This window comes from Garra rufa, chromosome 17 (assembly GCF_049309525.1).
Source record: "Garra rufa chromosome 17, GarRuf1.0, whole genome shotgun sequence".
Classification (NCBI taxonomy): domain Eukaryota; kingdom Metazoa; phylum Chordata; class Actinopteri; order Cypriniformes; family Cyprinidae; genus Garra; species Garra rufa.
Window position 1 is genome coordinate 27440561 of NC_133377.1, and position 20349 is coordinate 27460909.

At 35.7% G+C, this 20349-nt stretch overlaps 1 protein-coding gene across 2 annotated transcripts in view; it reads right to left on the reverse strand.

Annotated features, from left to right (window-relative positions):
• The window catches only part of samd12 (sterile alpha motif domain containing 12), a 123824-nt gene that overhangs the window by 83271 nt on the left and 20204 nt on the right, over positions 1 to 20349 (reverse strand). For both annotated transcript variants that reach the window (XM_073822284.1, XM_073822283.1), the window contains exons 2-3: positions 13965 to 14155; positions 5489 to 5618 (exon numbers count right to left, since the gene is read on the reverse strand). In XM_073822284.1, coding sequence (XP_073678385.1) covers positions 5489 to 5618; positions 13965 to 14155 — 321 coding nt within the window. The remainder of the gene's footprint in view (positions 1 to 5488; positions 5619 to 13964; positions 14156 to 20349) is intronic.

The following is a 20349-nucleotide window of genomic DNA, read 5'->3' on the forward strand; positions in this document are numbered from 1 at the left end:
GTGAACATATTTTCTACTAAATGACTTGAAGCAGGAAAATCAGCATCATTTTAAAGCGGTTTAAGTGTGTAAATGTAAAATACGTTCTCATATCCCTGCTTAATATGAACAGACAGCCATAAGTAAGTCATCTGTAAGCACTGAGGTGCTATCAAAACATTGCTCTTTTTGTTTGAGTATCCCGATCAGCCTGACATAGCAACAGTGGCTCAACCAATGGCATGAGTTTGGGGGTGGGGCTTGAGCTTGATAGACCAATAGCAGACGGGGGCAGTTTTTTTTATAGAAACCTGTTTGACAATAATTGTTGTAATTCTATTTGGTGGCTTTAGTGAACTCAGAAAATTCAGATTTTACTCAGTAGAAAATGTGGGGAAATAAACTATTCAATAAGCAGAGAGGCAAACCATTATGAATGAGCAGTCATATCATGCCATGTCTTTCCACATGACATGCACATTTGGAAAGATCCTATAGCAAAATGTAATGCTTTGCCGGAGGCCTCCATTCCCCCTGAATGTAAATCTCCAGCATTATCAAGACGCTCATTATACCCCATCCAGGAAAACATCAGTTGTGTGAGTCATCCGCTATATGCAGTGGCATGCAAACCGCTCACCTCTACATCCATCAGAACATGGCTATTTCCTCTTTTATTACTTATAACAGCTATAAAACGCTTGAAAAGCAAGTGATCATAGCCAATTTATTAATTGTTAACACAGCCATCAATAGACTAACACCGTACACTGTCCCCCCACCCCTCAGAATACTTCAAAATACAAAAATTGCAGTAGTTTCATTCAGGCCACATCATGCTCTTATCCTCCAACATCACCACAATTCAATCTGATCTTTCCTCTCCATCCTTCTCCCCAGAATACTGAAAAATTGATCTGATGGCTCTGAATTGCATCCCTGCGGAACACTGCAATTTCAGACGCTCATACCTCATCATCCCGCTCGCAGAAATCACCGCCGTGCTACCGAAGGCTGAAACTGTGCTGTTCTGTGAAGACATCGTGCTGAATCCCAAATATACACGACTGCTGCCTGAGGCCCTTGAAGTCGGCAGTCTAGGGTTGCGTTATATTGGGATTTAGCAGATTATTCAGAAATAATTGGAATATTCCTTGCTTAACTTTAATGAACCTTTTATTCTAACAGCAAAAAAAATATTATATTATGAGCTGTTTGCTCTTCAGATGATCCATTGGTATCACATTAATGAAAATTACCTCTGGTTTACCAGCAATTCCAACAAATGAAAGAGACAATGTATTTTCGATTCAGTCTTAGACAATCAGAGTACTGTGTATTTCAGCTCAACAAGATCATTCAGAAAACCTTCAGTCTATGCTACTTTTAACCAGCAGTCTCTACGTCATCACATCTCTTATGGTCATTGAACAGCACACCAAAAATAGTGGATGTGCCAAGTAAAAAAATAAAATATGAAACAACTAGTCACTATTGTGCAGACTTCATAACGGTGTGTGACGTCAAGTTGACGAGTAGTTTGGGTTCTTTGATCCAAACCCTGAGTGGAAGCTGGGAATGTTTTGTAGAAAACAATTGCAGCTATTTATGTGTTAGGGCTCAATATGTGTTAAATCTTTTAAGATCTATTAATATCCTAAAAAGAGGCATTTCTGCAAATATCAGATTTTCTATGTCCCATTTTACGACATAATTTTCATGTTAAAAATGAAACAAAAAAAACACAAATTCACTCTGATGAAAATGTCAGCAGAAAGACTGCATGAGAAATGCAGTCTATATAGTTCCATAAAAAAGCTCATATACTACGCCAAGACCACCAGTGTGCTGCCTGATGGGAGTCTCTTTTACATGACTTGTTTATAACTCTTATTAAAGTCAAATAAATAAACCCAACGTCTCACCACACCCAGTATTCTCTGGACCGATCTGACCAGCAGTGAGCCAGAATTGCTGCACAGACATGGACTGTCCAGTGCATGTGGAAACACAAGAAGAGCCAGCTTACTAGGAACATCCCAGCTGGATTCATTTATCCTGTCAACAGAAGATCTGTCAAACTTTCCTTTCTTTCCTGTAAAACCACAGAGAATGATCCAACGATCGCAAAACAGGAAGACTTAGTCCTAGAGTATGATATGATGATCCAATTCCCACACCAGACCGAACAGTGGCATTTTTCATAATTGCTGTGAAACATGATTCAAAAACGGACACTTGGCTTACAGTCACACCATAAATCAAAGTGCCCAATTCAGATTTTGTTGCCTAAATCCAATTTTTTATATTCGTCATAATTTACTCACCCCATGTCATCCAAGATGTTAATATCTCTTTTTCTTCAGCCAAAAAGAAATTAAGGTTTTTGAAGAAACCATTCCAGGATTTATCTCCTCATAGTGGACTTCTATGGGAGCCAACGGGTTGAAGGTCCAAATTGCTGTTTCAATGCAGCTTCAAAGGGCTCTATACAATCCCTGCCTAGGAATAACGGTCTTATCTAACAAAACGATCAGTCATTTTCTAAAAAAACCTAAAATTTATACTTTTTAAACCACAATTGCTTGTCCACAAATGTCAACAATAACAACGTCATGCATTATTTAATCATGTTGGAAAGGTCACACATGTGTAGTTCTTCACCTGTGTACCCCAACATCAACAACATCATTGTTTTACCTATTTTTTTGGCCGTTTGACTTTGTGCGCGTTGGCTTTGTAAACACTGGGTCAGTACTATCGCCACGCATGACCTAGTGCAAGACAAGCATTTGACGTTAAAAATATTCATTTTTCTTTTTCAAAAAAAAAACAAAAAATGACAAACGGCTGGGATCGTGTAGAGCCTTTGGACCTTCAACATGCTGATCCCCATGAAAGTCCACTATATGGAGACAAATCCTGGAATGTTTTTTCTCAAAAACCTATAAAAATTTAAATAAAACAATTAAATGCTAAAAATAAACACTACAACAAGATTAATCACTTAATTGTAGAAAAAAGATACTACAATTATTATAAAAAAATATTTAACAGTAAACCTCTGTTTGTTTGCCAAAAAATAAAAGCGCTTAATTTTCATTTAATTTAAAAACAAATAAATGTTTAATGCCTTCATTTGATTATCAGGAAAATTAAAACACACAAGAATTTATGGGGGGGAAAAAGATTGTAGGGCCCAAAATGTTGAAATTGAGACTTATTTTTTCACTGAAATAAATGCTTTTTAATGTTGATGTTATTGCTAAATGTTATTACACAGAGAGTAAAGTAACAAAAAAAAGTACCACTGGTACAAATGCAATACTTCTGACCTGACTGTTTTAACCAATATGCTATGGTGAAAAAAAATACATTTGATAATATCCATTATTTGTTCAATTTTTAAAAAGGCCTAGATTGTAATATAAAATGCCATTTAATATGTGTTTTGCCATTTGCACTGTCATCCATAAAACAGAGACATTCACAATCTTACAATAGACCTTGTGTACATACTGTATGTAAGAGTGATTTGTTTAAGAGGGGACAGGAAAAAAAAAAAAGCTGGCACAACTCACTATAGTTTATGAATGAATATCTCATTTTAATGTCCAATTAGCCATGTCTAACAACAGCTGGTTACTTAACATGGCATTAATTGTGGTGTTATATAGTGTTGTGTTTTCTTAACCCTACTGTGCTGCGGCCCATGGGATTGATGTCTATTTGAAATCCAGCCCAGAGTTTCATTGTATCTAACAGAGCAGCTCTGGTTCAGTCATTCTCTCTTATCTTCTTGGCTGTATATTACACAGAATGAGTGCACCTTCTCCCCTGATTACACCTACGCTATCAAAAATATGTGCTTAACTCATTTACCAAAGCACTCGCTGCCTCTGTCTTTGTAATTACTGCAGATTAGGGACTAATATCTAATTATGCCTTAATATGCTTTAATGCATTTTTAATGACAGCTCGGTGTTCCAGTCAAACTCTCAGAGCGATTTGGAAGATGTGTCGAAGCGGTGAGGGAGAATCTCAACAGTCGTTTGTTGGCAATGGAAAAGTTTATCTTAGTATGCTCTGGTTCAAACGGAAACAAACCGACACTTAGTAGTAAGTAATTAGGTAACTTAATAGTCAGTAATTTCATGCTCTCTCAAAGCTGTATTTGTGGCTGCCTGGTTTGATGAAAAGCGTGTACTGAATGAAAGCGTTTACGAATTCTTGCAAAATCCTCTGAATTTCAGAATGAATGGATTCGAAAATGTGATCTGATGAAGACATAATGATAAATCAATACTAGTTTCAGAGGCTTCACTGCATAACTCCACATCGCTTAAAGCTCTGATGGAAGCATTATTTTCTATCCTTTTGAAAAAAATCATTCACTCATTTAGTTTTTTCTTTTTGTATTATTACCATGCACCAGCGAGTTTGTTTTTAACACTGTTGTCTTGAGATTTGGCACTGATCCATCTCGGTTTACTCTAGTGAAATGTGTTACGCTATGCATGGTATGACCAGAGATGGATGCAAATTGCATTGTCTCTAATTGGTAAGGCCTGATGTTTATGAACTGATTCCTGTTAATTAATACTGGATCGTCAAATCGAGCAGCTTGCATATTTTCTGCATAAATTATGGATAATTGGATCACGCATCACCCTAATGCAAATCACACGCACAGTCCTTCCAGTCAAACTAGAACAATTCAGAATGGACATAACATTGCTTTAGTTAGCATTACTCATGACAATTGAGATCAGTTGGCCAAATCAAGATAAATCACTACAAGAGCTTTTCATCAAGGGACCTTGGAAACTGAACATTTACAGGACGACTGCTCTTGATTAAAGGACTTCAGTTCATCAGCACTATGTGATTATACTCCTCCAAAGAAAGCCATGATTATAAACAAAGCAGAGCAAATCACTCCATGATCTATTTGACTTAACATTTAGATTTTTCTATATTGTATCTCCCACTTTAAGAAGGACATCTTGGGACTAAAAGATTGTTGACCCTGATTTCCAACTACAAATTTTAGTTACCTAAAACATTTGTATTTTATAGCAATGTTATATAATATAACATATTGTAATATCAGGCTGTGGGTGTAAACACCTCAAAAAAAAAAATCTATTGGATTTTGATGTCTGCACAATGCAAGCAATTCATCTCTATAACGTTTCTTGAAGCAGGAACACATTAAAGCACAATACAACATGAAGAACCATGGTATAGTCATCCATCACTACAACATTAAAAAGACACACGCATACATAGATTCCCCCCGACATGCATACTCATCTACACAGGAACCCCTGCTGAGCTAATAAACATCAAAATGCAATCATCTCGGCTGAGCCGGTAGCAATTAATGGCAGTGCCATTATGAATACCTTAATGCAAGTTGAATGTGTTCGTAAGCATTGGACTTTTTGCACTGGGTATTTGACCTTGGACAAGATCATTGTAAGACTGACAGGGTGCCTGTGTTTACCTGTAATGTCGTGCTGCTTGAAGGAGTCACTGTAGACTTGGTGTTGATTGGGACAGTGTTTCTTTAGCCATTTACACACATCCTGCTGACTCCACAGCGCCACCGGTTTGGACAGCTTCACAGTTCCCGGCTGGGTAAGAAAAAGAATAACAGAATGTAAATGCAACATTTTTCACCCTTTTTTCATTTTTTTAAGAAATAGTTCACCCAAAAATGAACATTTTGTCATTAATTACTTACCCTCATGTAGTTCCAAACCTGTAATACCTTTGTTTGTCTTCAGAACACAAATTAAGATATTTTTAATGAAATCCAAGAGTTTTCTGACCCTGCATAGACAGCAATGCAACTACCATGTTCAAGGCCCAGAAAGATAGTAAGGACATTGATAAAATAGTCCATGTGACATCAGTTTTTTAACCGTAATGTTATGAAGTTCTGAGAATACCTTTTGTGTGCAAACAGTTGACCCACTGATGTCGCATAGACAGTTTTAACAATGTCCTTACTACCTTTCTTGGCCTTGAACATGTCAGTTGCGTTGCTGTCTATGCAGGGTTAGAAAGCTCTCGGATTTCAATAAAAATATCTTAATTTGTGTTCTGAAGATGAACAAAGGTCTTACAGGTTTGGAACAGCATGAGGGTGAGTATATAATATTCATTTTTGGGTAAACTATTCCTTTAACCTGCATGACTTTTTCTGTACAAAAAAAGTGCAAAAAATGAGTGATGTGTTAGTTGTTCTTTCCCACAAAATAACAATAAAGTAAGACTGACACATTCACGATTCCAAGTCTTCTGAAGCCATACAATACCTTAGTGAGAAATACAAACTGAAATCAGTAGGACTGAAGTGGTTATTCCCAAAAATATTAATTTGTTCAACATCATTTTAATAATTTAGTTTAACCAGTTCACAAACCAAGTCACAATGATTAATTAATTGTACAAATGATCTGGTTCTTAAGTTCACCTTATTGTTTTTCGGTGCATACATTTAGCTTGATACTCACACAAAGCAGTCACATATCTTAAATAAAATTAGGACCACTTTCATAGGCGGAGCATGTGTAAGGCTTCCCCCTGGCCACGGGTGCTTGGGCTAAAAAATGCAACAAAATTGAACAAAAATGCCCCTGCACAAACAAATTAAATCTATTACATCTGTTGCTAACAAAGTGAAAATTAATAGAAAATATGGACTGAATTAAAGGGTTAAAGGGTTCACACAAAAATGAAAATTAGCCCATGATTTACTCACCCTTCAGGCGTATATAACTTCCTTCTTTCAGACAAATCCAATCTGAGTTATATTAAAATGATCCTGGCACTTCTAAGCTTAAGAATGGCATAGGCGGGTGTTTCTCTTCATCAGTCAAAAACAAGTCCAATAAAGTGCATCTATCCATAATAAAAAGTGCCTCACACGGCTCTGGGGGGTGAATAAAGTCCTCCTGTAGCGAATCAATGCATTTTTCTAAGAAAAATATTCATATTTAAAATGTAATATTCACTTTAATCTAGCTTGCGTCAACTAGTCGTACCCGGAAGCAGCTCCAGGTGGATGACGCCGGATGTCGGCTTTGTGCATGCGCTGGCATTTCTTGTGAAAACTAACATTTGTTTACAAAAGCAAAGGAAGCAAAGCAGGGCTCGCAAAATTTTAAAATCACTGGTAGCCCTTCGGGCAGGTACTCTTCAGGTTTTGGTAGCCCGAAAATTTATTTAACTAGCCCAAATAAAAAAAAAAGACAATTTTCTTTTTAAATATAGAAAATCAGATAGGAGTCTAAATGTCAATCAAAAATGTTTTCAATACACAAATATAAACAAATATCAAGGAAGGAATTTTATTTCACTATTTAGTTTATCTGCAGAATTTTAAAATATCAATTTAAGGCAATTTCTTTATTTTGAAGAGCTGCACAAGTAAAATGAACACAGCATGAGTGGGGTTGGACAATTTACAATATAATATTCAGTCATAAAATGATTTATAATTCAGATACAGGTTTACACAAAAACAAAATATCTTATACAATGGCATTTCAGCCTTTATACCATTTAAAAGGGATAAATTAAGTATATAATTTATTATATTTATTCAAAACATAAATATTACTGTCTTAATTGTTTATATTTTTAGAAGGCACATTAACTTCTTTCTCATTAACTCTCTGTCACGAGGGGGCGCTTTAGGAGTGCTGAAATACTACGGTTTCCGTAGTAACGGCTGTATACAAAGCAGCATTAACGCAGCTTTATCAGGCAAGAAATGAAAATACCAACGATACGTTTCTGAGGACAGTTGGTTCCCTTCAGATACATTCATATAAAGACATCCGTGTGGCGTTTTGACTTTGAAACGTGCAGTACGTATATTTTTATTCAATGACATCATTGCCTTTTTCCGTCATCAACTGTAAGACCCCTTAATATTATTATTGATTTTTCTTTTACTATTTAACATATTTAAAACTTTTAATGGCCTTAAATTTGATACAACTAAATTGAGGAGTTTTTAAGGACCTCAGAAGCCCTGTACTTTATGATAGCCCGTCGGGCAGGCCGGTCAAACATTTTGGTAGCCCGACTGGAAAACACAATAGCCCCAGGACGTCGGGCTAGCGATTTTGCGAGCCCTGCAAAGTTTCCTTACTTTAGCAAAGGAAAATCAGTCTTCTCTTGGCTTATATCGAAATCCTTTTCCTTTACAAATCCTGATTTTGAACTTCTAATTCGTGACTGTTGTTTTGATCTCGCCATGGCGCGTTTGGATTTGTACCTACTGCACAACGCCAACGTATTACGTTATCCGCCTGAAGCTGCTTCCAGGTTCGACCAGTTGACGCAAGCTAGATTAAAGTGAATATTACCGTTTTAAATAAATTAATAAATTCACTGCAGGAGGCCTTTATTCACCCCCGGAGCCATGTGAGGCACTTTTTAATATGGATGGATTTTATCATTTATTTTTAATATACCTCAAATTGGATTCATCTGAAAGAAGGAAGTCATATACACCTAGGATGCCTGGAGGATGAGTAGATCACAGGCTAATTTTCATTTTTGGGTGAACTAACTCTTTAAGATCTGCTCATGTTTCACCGTAATCCTTTTTAGGTAGGCGTTTTACAGTGTTCCGCATTACAACCAATCACACACGATTCGGTTGAGCTTAGGAATGCAACGGCCAATCAGAGGCATTCAGATGAGTTATCGCTGTACCAGTTTTGTTGAGTACGCTCAACTCTTGAATTCTCTCGTCATAAACAACAAAGCACAGCTGTATGTACAATGTAAGTAGATAATCACAGCTTCAGTGATTATAACAATACTTTTTTTTGAGAGAATGCTTACATTTACAATAGATTACAGTTAGTAATAATGTTGCTTTCAGTATATAATTTATTCGCTGTTTGATTAACCGTGGAAATGAAACATTCTAATAATAATTTCAAATGTTTTTATTAAATTGTAATTGTAAATCATGTTAAATACAAATTCAGTCTCATTAGCCTACATGACACCCATGTCCAGTTCTTTCCTAAAAAGACGGGTTTATGATGTGTGTAGTTAATAGATTTGGTTCACCCTCCAAATTTTATTTGTGACCTTTTTAAGGCTTAAATGCTTCAGTATCCCATCAATTATAATTGCATCAAAATAGCAACTGACACATCCTTAACGTGTTCCACAGAAGTCATATGGGTTTGAAACGACATGAGGGCGAATAAATAATAACAAAATGCCATTTTTGGGGGAACTATCCCTTTAATGACTGCCTCCTGTTTGAATGCCACTACTTGCCATTTGAGTACGGTGTGAGCTGAATTCAGAGCATCTAGAAAAAGGGCCATTGTGACAGCGCTGTTGAGTGCTGAAGTGTAAGCTACCTTTAGGAAGCAGGCTAATTCAGCAGCGCCAGAGCTCAGGCAAACAAACAGACGCTGAGTCAGTAGAAACAACCTCCAGTGGGGCGAGAGTCACAGCCCAACTAAAAACAGCACCGAGCTAATTAACCCAAGATATCTGCCACTGAGCTGCGAAGGCAGGCCCGCGGAGCCGCGAACGCTGACAGAGTCTTACAAAAGGATTGATGAGGTTTAATATATAAAGGTACATTACACCGCATTGAAAGTGCAATGTGAGTGGAGATATTGCCGTGAGCTCCATCTCACGGAGGACTTTAAGAACTTGCGAGGATGGAGTCACCAATTCTAAAGTACCTGCAGGTAGGAGACAAGTGGGAATGGTTTTCTAGGTAGATTCCCAGCCAATTAAAAGGAGATGAGTGACAGATGAGATATTGAGGGGAGGAAAAGTGAGCTTTTAAATTATAACACACAAACACAATGTCACAGTCATTCTGTCCTTGGTATAATTAGACAATTCAAGAATTTTCATGTTACTATAGCAACAAAGCATGATGACTTGAAGATATGAATGCATAACTGCACTAAAATCATCATCGACGACAACAGGAGTCAGAACTCATATTACAGGCATTGTAGGCTTATGGTTTGAAGGATTGATCGATATAAACGATATTTATTATTAAAGATGAAGGAGAAAAATATATGGCTTCAATGAAAATGACAATATTTGTTTTTATTAATGCATTTTATAGTTTGATAGATTGACAATTTGATTAACTTGTCTATTTCTCAAATATATATATGAGATTCTCGAGTTTATATATGATTCCCAATAAATTTAACTGAAGTTTAATCAGACTGATGGACAGCTTGAATCAGAGCAACAAAGCAGACTTTGTGCATTAGAGTGCCATCTTGTGGTGAATGGATTAACTCTAAAAACATTTGTGATGCCAGTGGGTTCAATGTATGCAGTGAGAAAATATGATAGCTTTTGTTCACACTGGCCTTGGGGGGGTGGGGGGGGGGATAGGGGGGTTTATATTTCATTCCAAACTCAAAAGAAAAAGAATGAAAATATTTTTTGCTAAATAAGACAAAGCCTATTTTTGGAAAAACGGACAAAATCTTGAATCAAAATGGTCCTACCCACCTTTTTTTCACAGTTTTCCATAAATGTGTGAGGATTCCAGTTAATTAACTGGTGTAATATGTGCTAAAACTGTTTGCACACACAAAGATATTCTGATAATACATTAAAGGTCCCATATTGTACACATTTCTGGAGGTTTATTTTAGTTGTTGATGTCCTTAAGAATATATATTTGCGGTATAAGTGCCAAAATCCATCTCAATATATTTTTACAGCTCCTTTTTTAGGAGCTCTGTCAAAAACAGTTCGATTTTGGCCCATCTAATTAATATTCATGAGCCTCTCTTCTGATTGGCCTGTTGTTTTCTGAGTGACGCACAGCCAGGCCAATCACAGGTAACTATGGTCATGTATCGTTGTAGCCGAACCCAGAGCCATAGAGAGAGCCTAGCCTGCTGATACTCAACAGGATATTTCAGAATGATCATTAATGTTTTTTCTTTTTCAAACACCGAATGCAGTAAGCTACATAACTGTTGCTTTAGTAAAGCCCCTTTCACAATGTGCGCTGATTCTGGAAAATTACGGGAACGAGCGCTGTGTGAACAAAAGCCAGAACCATAAAGGCAGTGTTGTAGTGATGATGCACGTTACCCTGCGACTCTTCACAACGAAAAAATACGTGCAAAGTGGAATGAAGCGGCGATCAGGCAGAGCCAGCTCCGCACTATCAGCGCTGAAGCACAGTTTGTTCAGGTTAGTTTCAGTTTAGTGAAACGTACGTGTCGCATTACATCTCACATCCAAACATCACATGTCTTTATGGGTTGTGTGTAAAGCACGCACAGATTCCGGAAAACAACTGTGAATGAACCAAATTAAACAACTCCGGAACAAATCATGGGAAACATTATCCGTGTATTTACCAAAATGGCTGTGTGAAAGAGGCTGAAGTTGACGTGCCTCTGGTCTCTTATATTCACGTTGTTCTGAAGCCTGTGCAATGATGTAGTTTCGTCATCTATCGACTGAACAGGGTTATCTAGATTAGTTTCCGTGTTGTTGTTGCTTAGCAATGTTATGGACACGATATTGTCTGGGTTTGACAAAAGGAGGGTGGGACGTGATTGGTGCTGGAGGTGGTGACTGAAGGCGGTGACTGAGTAGATCGGACGTCACATCGTTACGGAAGTCACAGCGGCTCGTGAAAATGAACAGCTACTTTAAGCAGGCTGTGTGCAGTTTACTGTGGACTGACTGTTTTGAAACTCATATGGTAGTTACATAGCCCCTAGACCTCAGTTATCATGAAAAAAGCCAGGAAATTTCGATTTTGACAATATGAGACCTTTAAAATAATATGGTAAGACACACCAGTTTGCAATATCAAGCAGCAAAACTAGCTGCTTTGTACAGCTAAAAATAGCTGGAAGCGAATGACACCACAAGCCAGACCTATTAAATTACAGGAAAAATAAGGTGGATATAGGGTACAACGGGGATAAAGGAACACCCTAGGAAAAAAAAAAGTGCTTGTCGCTGTACCCATGTGTGTACGATTGCAGAAAAATATATACGTTTGTATTGAATATTTATGGAGCAAAATATTTTGTGTGAAAATTAATCATACAAGTCGTTTATTTTGTTTAAAAAAATCCTATAAACGTACAAGGTGGTACACAGGGACACAGTATTGATACAAATACTTTAGCTAAAATAATGTTTTTTAATAATGTCTGAGTTAGCAAAGTTTGTACTATTTTCGGCTTATTTTGTTAAAAAAAGTAATTTTTGTTGAATAAATATACTGTCATTAAAATATGTTAAAATAAAACATATATTTTAAAATACAGAAACAAAATAATTTTTTTTGATGATCTACCACAAGAATCACTAGAATCTACTACAAAATCATTTTAAAATGTCAAGATTCTGAAAGCATTGAAGGAGATCCCATAGTAATTTAATATAGATTTACAGTAGTAACAACAAATGATATTTTATTATATGATATGATTAACAGCATGTTTTTAAATATGATGGTTTTATACTAAACATGGTGATTATCTTTAAAATGGACACCCAACATAATATATGATATTTACCATCTGAATCTAACAATGTCATGTCAACAAACAGAAAAATCAGCCTTCTGTTAATTATCATGTTAATTGTGTCTTTTAGCTCCAATAGCACCCCAAATGCCATACTTTTACATATTCTTTCATTATTTTAAAACTGTTGCTTTAATTAAAACTGAAAAGCATTAAAAAGACCTTTGTCTTTTAATTTAAACTAAATTAAAAGACAAACTAAATAATTTTTGTGCGATTCTCATTTGCCACTTAAATCTACTATATTTTTTAAAACATCAAATATTAGATCAAGTAAGTGCAGAATGGACTTTGGGCTGCTTTGCATGCAATTTTGTCAACCTGTATCTTGAAAAGCAGATGTTTTGGAAAGTGCCATGGCACATTTTTTTGCCATCTAGTGGTTTAGAGGAAAAAAATATCAAAGGTGCCTTTTACCCTGGGGCACCTTTAACCCTGTTGTACCCTATATTTATTTTATAAATATTATTTGTCAGATGTCTGATAAGTTTTAGTGATTCTTGTCCTGCCAGATGCACAAAAACAATATGTTCTTACAATACGGCATATCACTCGACTTCCTTTTGTAATGTTCATTCATGAAAGAATCATTAAAGATAAGCTAATTTAAAAAAATAATAAGAAGAAGAAGCTTTTTAACAAATTAAGCCAATGATTTCCACATTCTGCCAGTGCTACATTTGGGCTCATTTAATAAACCACTGTGCTTTAGTAGATAGATGAACCCTGTTTGTATCTTCAATTTGATAAGACTTTAATATAAAGCATTTTACAGTCACTTATACTACAACAATAGGGTAAATTATGGGATATATTTAGTGTTTTTATATATCAAAAATTGTCATATTCTCTACTATACATAATTCAAAAGTTTGCTGTAAGATTTTAGTTTAAATTAAATTACTTATATTCAGCAAGGATGTATTTGATCAAGGATGCATTTTGATGCAAATTTATCAAAACTGGTAGTAAAAATTTTATTTAACAAAAAACTAATAATTTCACAAAAAAATTATATTTCAAAGAATCCTGAAAAAAATTAAGCAGCTCAAATGTTTTCAAAATTGATGATAACTGTTTTTTGAGCACCAAATCAGCATATTTACATAATTTCTGAACGATCAAGTGATACTGAAGACTAATTGAATAATGGCTGCTGTAAATTCAGTTTTGCAATCATAGGAACAAATATAAAATCTGTTTTAAATTGCGATGATCCCCAACATTTCAAACTATACAGTTTTGAGCAAATATATGCAACCTTGGTGAGCATCAGAGACTTCTTTTAGACTTTTAAAAAAATCTAACAGAACCCAATTTAAGTGGTACTGTAATTATAGATGGCATCAATGTTTGAGATCATAGTAATAGTTTTGAATCTATTCTCACCCTGGAGAGCTCAGATTCTGAGACGGAGCGCTGAGGCGGAGATCGTCGCTGGAAACCAGGACTCTGGTCCTGAAAACCTGGGCTGTCATCATCCAGTCCATGATCAACAGACACTTCCTCCAGGTGTGAGGTCACATCCTCTGCGCACACCTGATGGTCGATCCCATTTTGGGTCAGATTGCAATGAACAGCTGTGGAAATCAACAAGTCCAAAACTGGTTAGTGACCAATAATGTCCATAAGGTGGAGCCATTGTGTGTGGATGTGAACCTACTGTACTGTAACTGAATGCTCTTTCCAGACTATATAACAAGACATGAAATGAGTCACCAATTTAAAGTTTTAACACATGACGTGAATAAGTTATCTTCACAAACACAATAATTCGGTTTTAAATCTTGCAGAATGTATTTTAGAGCTGAAGTGTGTAATGTTTAGTGTATGTGTAAAGTATTTTAACAATGTTTATTAAAACAACTACAAATAATTAATCATTTAAGTTAGAAGCAGGACTATCTTGTCTGCAATAGCAGATTGGAGAAGTGTTCAGAAAATGGAAAATGTTGCTTTAATGAGCACCTCTTATGACTCTTATGATTTGTCTTTTTGTAATATGTAATGCAAAATATAAAATTTGAAATGCCAAAACTGATATTTTGCCAAGTCTCTGAAGTAGTGTTGTCACGGTACCAAAATTTCAGTATTCGGTACCAATACCATTGAAAATCCACGGTTCTCGGTACCAATTTCGGTACCAAAGCAAAACACAATAACATATTAATTGAGCAACACACTATTTTTTATTAATAAAAAAAAAAAAAAGTACAAAAAACAGTGCCATTCTTTATACTAATGTAAAATTTTGTTAAAAGTTTTTTCACAGGTTAAAAAAGTATTTGTAAACATTTTAGTAATGAAATAACATCTAAATAAATTACAGGCATAAAAAATGTAAACAAGCTTCACCCAAAACTTTTTGTCATATTTCTGCTGCTGTTGCTGAAAAACATCTGTACTGTTGTCTGTTTTAGAGTTCGCTGGGGTCTTTCATGATCTTCCTTAATCTGCAACTGTAAAAAGAAATATAATATACTTAAGTAAAGCCATGGCCTAAGTCTGACCAGATGCAACATTAGATCATTGACACCAGCAAAATATGAATTTTCAGTAAAAAACTAACCTCAGCTGTTATAATAAATTAAGATAAGATTACATATATTAAGACAAGTGTCTATCACAGATGAAAACTGCAGTATTAAAAACACTTTACAATTTTCATTTGTTAGATAACATCGCCTAACAATAAACAGTAGTTAACATTACATGGCAATTATTCTTAGTGAGGTTAGGCTAATTTCAACATTTACTAATGCATAAAATCATATTAATCTGTTAAACATGAACAAACATGATCATGTCTTTTTGTATTAAATAACATTCACAAACATGAATTAATGTTGTAAAAATATGTTTCACTTTAAGTTTATGTTAGATGATGCATGAATTTGATCTTATTTTAAAGTATTACCAAACTAAACAGGGGATAAAACGTGTTTTATTTGATTGTACTTTTATTCAATCCAAACTGCATTCATATTTATCCAGTCAAGAATAAACCTAGAACGTTTTCTGACAGACGAATATTAAGGACATAAACATTGTTAACGACACATACATTTGTACATTCTCTAACACATATATTTTGGATACACATGTCATTTGTGTAAAAAAAATAGTAAATACATCATGTCCTTATTTTTTTTACTCTTAACAAAAGTTATAGGAGCGTTGGTTCAAATTCATTCTAAGGCCCAGCATATTAGCGTTAGCCGCGCTTATGCTAACGATTCACTACACAAACGGTGATGTTTATTTCAGTCTGACATTCAAATTAAAATATGCAATAATGCTCTAAATATGAAATTAAAATGAAACTTACCTTACTTGAACTCTTTCATTTGATCCCGGAGTCGATCTTGGAGGTGTTTTAAGTTTGATGTTTCCTCCTTTCGAGAGAACCTAGACGACATCTTTTGCAAATAGTTTTTTGATGATCTATGATATTCGCCTTGTTCAGCCGCAAATCCAAACTATTTGGAGCAAGCCTTGCTCTTCTTTGTCAACAAGTGGAGTCAGAGCCGCGGCATCAGCAGCACCGCTGAATAGAGCGCAACTGTGCAGTGCTTGAGAGCGCACCTTTTGTATAGCGTATCAAGAACCGGGTTGACCGGATAGTCGGTACCACCGGTACTTAAGAAAACCTGGTACCGTAACGTTTTAATTTTTTTAGTACCGACTTGGTACCGAAGTACCGGGACTTTTGACAACACTACTCTGAAGAATACAAAGCAAGAATTTCAGCATTTAAAGCACTCTTTTTAAGAAATATTTTTTCACATTGTCCTCTAGATGGCATGAGATGACAAAATCATGCATCTGCCAAGGCCTGATAGACACCACAGCATTTCTATAATGCTGTCTGATTGACATCGAATATGTCTCGTGCACTTTTTAGGACAAACCATAATGCTAATGAACTGAGTTAAAACTATAAAAACTAGGGCTTTGGTATTTCTCAAAGAATTTGGTTAATGCCTACAGATCATTTAGTGAATATTTTAGGTATAATAATATTAATAAAGAAAGAAAATTATAGTAATTCTATTAAAAACCCAATCTTAAAAGCTAATCCTTACACTGCACATTTAAAGCCTTTTCTATCTGTCGTTCTGACAAACTGCAGAGCGTTAAAGAGTAAAACACTTGAACAAATCCGTCTGTCATGTTATCTGGAGTGAATTGAGGCCAAGCAGATGAGAGCCAGACGAAGCTTGTTCTGGCAGAAATTACACAAAGCTGAAGACTGAATTAAAAGCCCAAAATAAAACTGAGTGCTGCCTGATAGCATGGAAACATAGGGTGGTTAATGACTAACCACAGATATCCAAGACAACAATATGCGATTAAGTTCAGAGTACATGTGACTAGAAAATCATCACTGAAGCATCATATACGCCAACTGTTTATTGGTTAATAATTCAATAATTTCCATCCCATCTGTTTGCAAACAATAAACAAGCAGCTGACAACAGAATACTTAACAACCAAAGGGGGGAAATAATTTTATTCAATGATTGTTCAACCAAAAAATTAAATTCTGTCACTGTTCATTCAACCTTTTCATAACCAGCATGAATCTTTTTCTGCGGAACACAAACAAGATGGTAAGCAGAATGTCTAAGCTGCTCTTTTCCATACAATAAAAGTAAATAGTGAACACTAGTGCTGGGCGGTAAATCATAATATGAACAGTTTTTGATGTAAATTACAACCTGATCTCAGGACGAAAATGTACCTGTGGGAACTTTTTTGCAAGATGTGGAATACTACCGCCATGTATGTTTCGTGACATATTCAATGTGAAATGTCCACTGAGTGGCACTAAAAAAAAGTGTTAGTTTTTTCCCCAGAACACATGCACATACATATGGTTCATTTTATGTGACGCTGGTTTTGTACGTAAGTTGAGTGGTGCTATAACTAATGCCCCGTGACATTTTAATGTAATGTACCGTCTGATGGGCTAAATGAGAACGCAAATTCACTCTCTGACAGCAGGTGGTGCTTATGGAACAGCAGCAATACAGTGTTTTTTTTCTTGGTAAATCGCTGTAAACAAAGCAGTTCTGCGCTTTTCGTGACATATTCAATCTGAAATGTCCACTGAGTGGCATTAAAAAGATGTAATTATAACTGTGTATAAAAATGATTACAATTGCTCACTGTTTTACCACCTCTAGTGTTCATTTAGCAAAAAAGTTCTAATAGGTAGGTTTTTGTCATGAGATCAGGTAGGTAAATCAGACTATAACTTCAAATTTTAAAACCACAAACAGAATGGTCAGACTTTAGCTTTGTAAAATGGGCTAAATGAGAACGTAAATTCACTCTCTTACAGCAGGTGGCGCTTATGAAACAGCAGCAATACAGCGTTTCCTTGGCAAACCGTTGTAAACAAAGCAGTTCTGCGCTTTTTGTGACATATTCAATGTGAAATGTCCACTGAGTGGCGTTAAAAAGATGGAATTATAACTGTGTATAAAAATGATTACAATTGCTCACTGTTTTACCACCTCTAGTGTTCATTTTGCAAAAAAGTTCTAATAGGTACGTTTTCGTCATGAGATCAGGTAGGTAAATTAGACTATAATTTCAAAATTTAAAACCGAAAACAGAATGGTCTAACTTTAGCTTTGTAAAACGGGCTAAATGAGAACGCAAATTCACTCTCTGACAGCAGGTGGCGCTTATGGAACAGCAGCGATACAGCGTTTCCTTGGTAAACCACTGTAAACAAAGCAGTTCTGCGCTTTTCGTGACATATTCAATGTGAAATGTCCACTGAGTGGCGCTAAAAAGGTGTAATTATAACTGTGTATAAAAATGATTACAAGTGCTCACTGTTTTACCGCCTCTAGTGTTAATTTTGCAAAAAAGTTCTAATAGGTACGTTTTCGTCATGAGATCAGGTAGGTAAATTAGACTATAATTTCAAAATTTAAAACCAAAAACAGAATGGTCTGACTTTAGCTTTGTAAAACAGGCTAAATGAGAACGCAAATTCACTCTCTGACAGCAGGTGGTGCTTATGGAACAGCAGTGATACAGCGTTTCCTTGGTAAACCACTGTAAACAAAGCAGTTCTGCGCTTTTCGTGACATATTCAATGTGAAATGTCCACTGAGTGGCGCTAAAAAGGTGTAATTATAACTGTGTATAAAAATGATTACAAGTGCTCACTGTTTTACCGCCTCTAGTGTTAATTTTGCAAAAAAGTTCTAATAGGTACGTTTTCGTCATGAGATCAGGTAGGTAAATTAGACTATAATTTCAAAATTTAAAACCAAAAACAGAATGGTCTGACTTTAGCTTTGTAAAACAGGCTAAATGAGAATGCAAATTCACTCTCTGACAGCAGGTGGTGCTTATGGAACAGCAGTGATACAGCGTTTCCTTGGTAAACCACTGTAAACAAAGCAGTTCTGCGCTTTTCGTGACATATTCAATGTGAAATGTCCACTGAGTGGCGCTAAAAAGGTGTAATTATAACTGTGTATAAAAATGATTACAAGTGCTCACTGTTTTACCGCCTCTAGTGTTAATTTTGCAAAAAAGTTCTAATAGGTACGTTTTCGTCATGAGATCAGGTAGGTAAATTAGACTATAATTTCAAAATTTAAAACCAAAAACAGAATGGTCTGACTTTAGCTTTGTAAAACAGGCTAAATGAGAACGCAAATTCACTCTCTGACAGCAGGTGGTGCTTATGGAATAGCAGTGATACAGCGTTTCCTTGGTAAACCACTGTAAACAAAGCAGCTCTTCGCTTTTTAAATACTACATTATTATGAATTATACGGAGGTAAGATGAAAAGAAAATACCATCTAAACTTTTCTGAAGACAATCAGTTCCCCCTCAGAGATACATTCATATAAACCCCCACCCCAATTCAGTTATGATTTTCTTCCAATATTTAACACATCATGAACAGTGAGCTGCTCTGCCTGCAGTATTTTCTCCTCTTTGTGTCCATTCACAGCATCTCTGGCTTCTTTGTGTTAATGTCCATTTATCGTTGGTTCATTAGCCCAGTTAAAGAATTAGCTGTGTGTCATTAATAGTTCTCTAACCATTAGTCCAAAGTGTATGCAATTAACAGGCATCTCAATTCACAATCGCAGTCTACACTGCTTAGCCATTTGGACGTAGTATTTAGTATATCGCCTAGCACTAGTGAACACCTTAAATGTCAGTCTATTCCTGACACAAAGCTATTATATGGTTTCAGAAGACAACAAACTCTTTTTTTAAAGTTGCCAGCCACCATCTGCATTTTTGATTATTTTCACAAAAGTTTAATGGCCAACAGAATATTTTGTTGTATGAATATCTGAACATGCAATATGTCAAAACAAAGAAACAAGAGTCATTTCAGCTGGAATCATCAAATTTTGGAAAAGTTCCCCACCTGACCTCCTCAGATTTGTCTGAAAAAAAAAATCCATGTGATGGATGGGTAATATGCCCAATAGATCATATACAAATTTTCAGATCTCTACTGTGCATACTTTTTTCACAAAAAATCTGTAAAAAAAGGTTTTGACATCACAGTCTGAGTGACCATGTTCAGACTGAAATATCTCCAGAACTAGTTGTGCCAGGTCCATGACATTTTCTGGGCTAAGAGTCCTAGTCCATAACTGCATGAATTACAACTCACAGCATTGTTACTGAATTTACACATTTTTCTGTAATGATTTTCTCTAAAAATTATTACAGAAAAGTAAGGGCAAAATCCCATCCCAATTTTTTGATATTTTATCA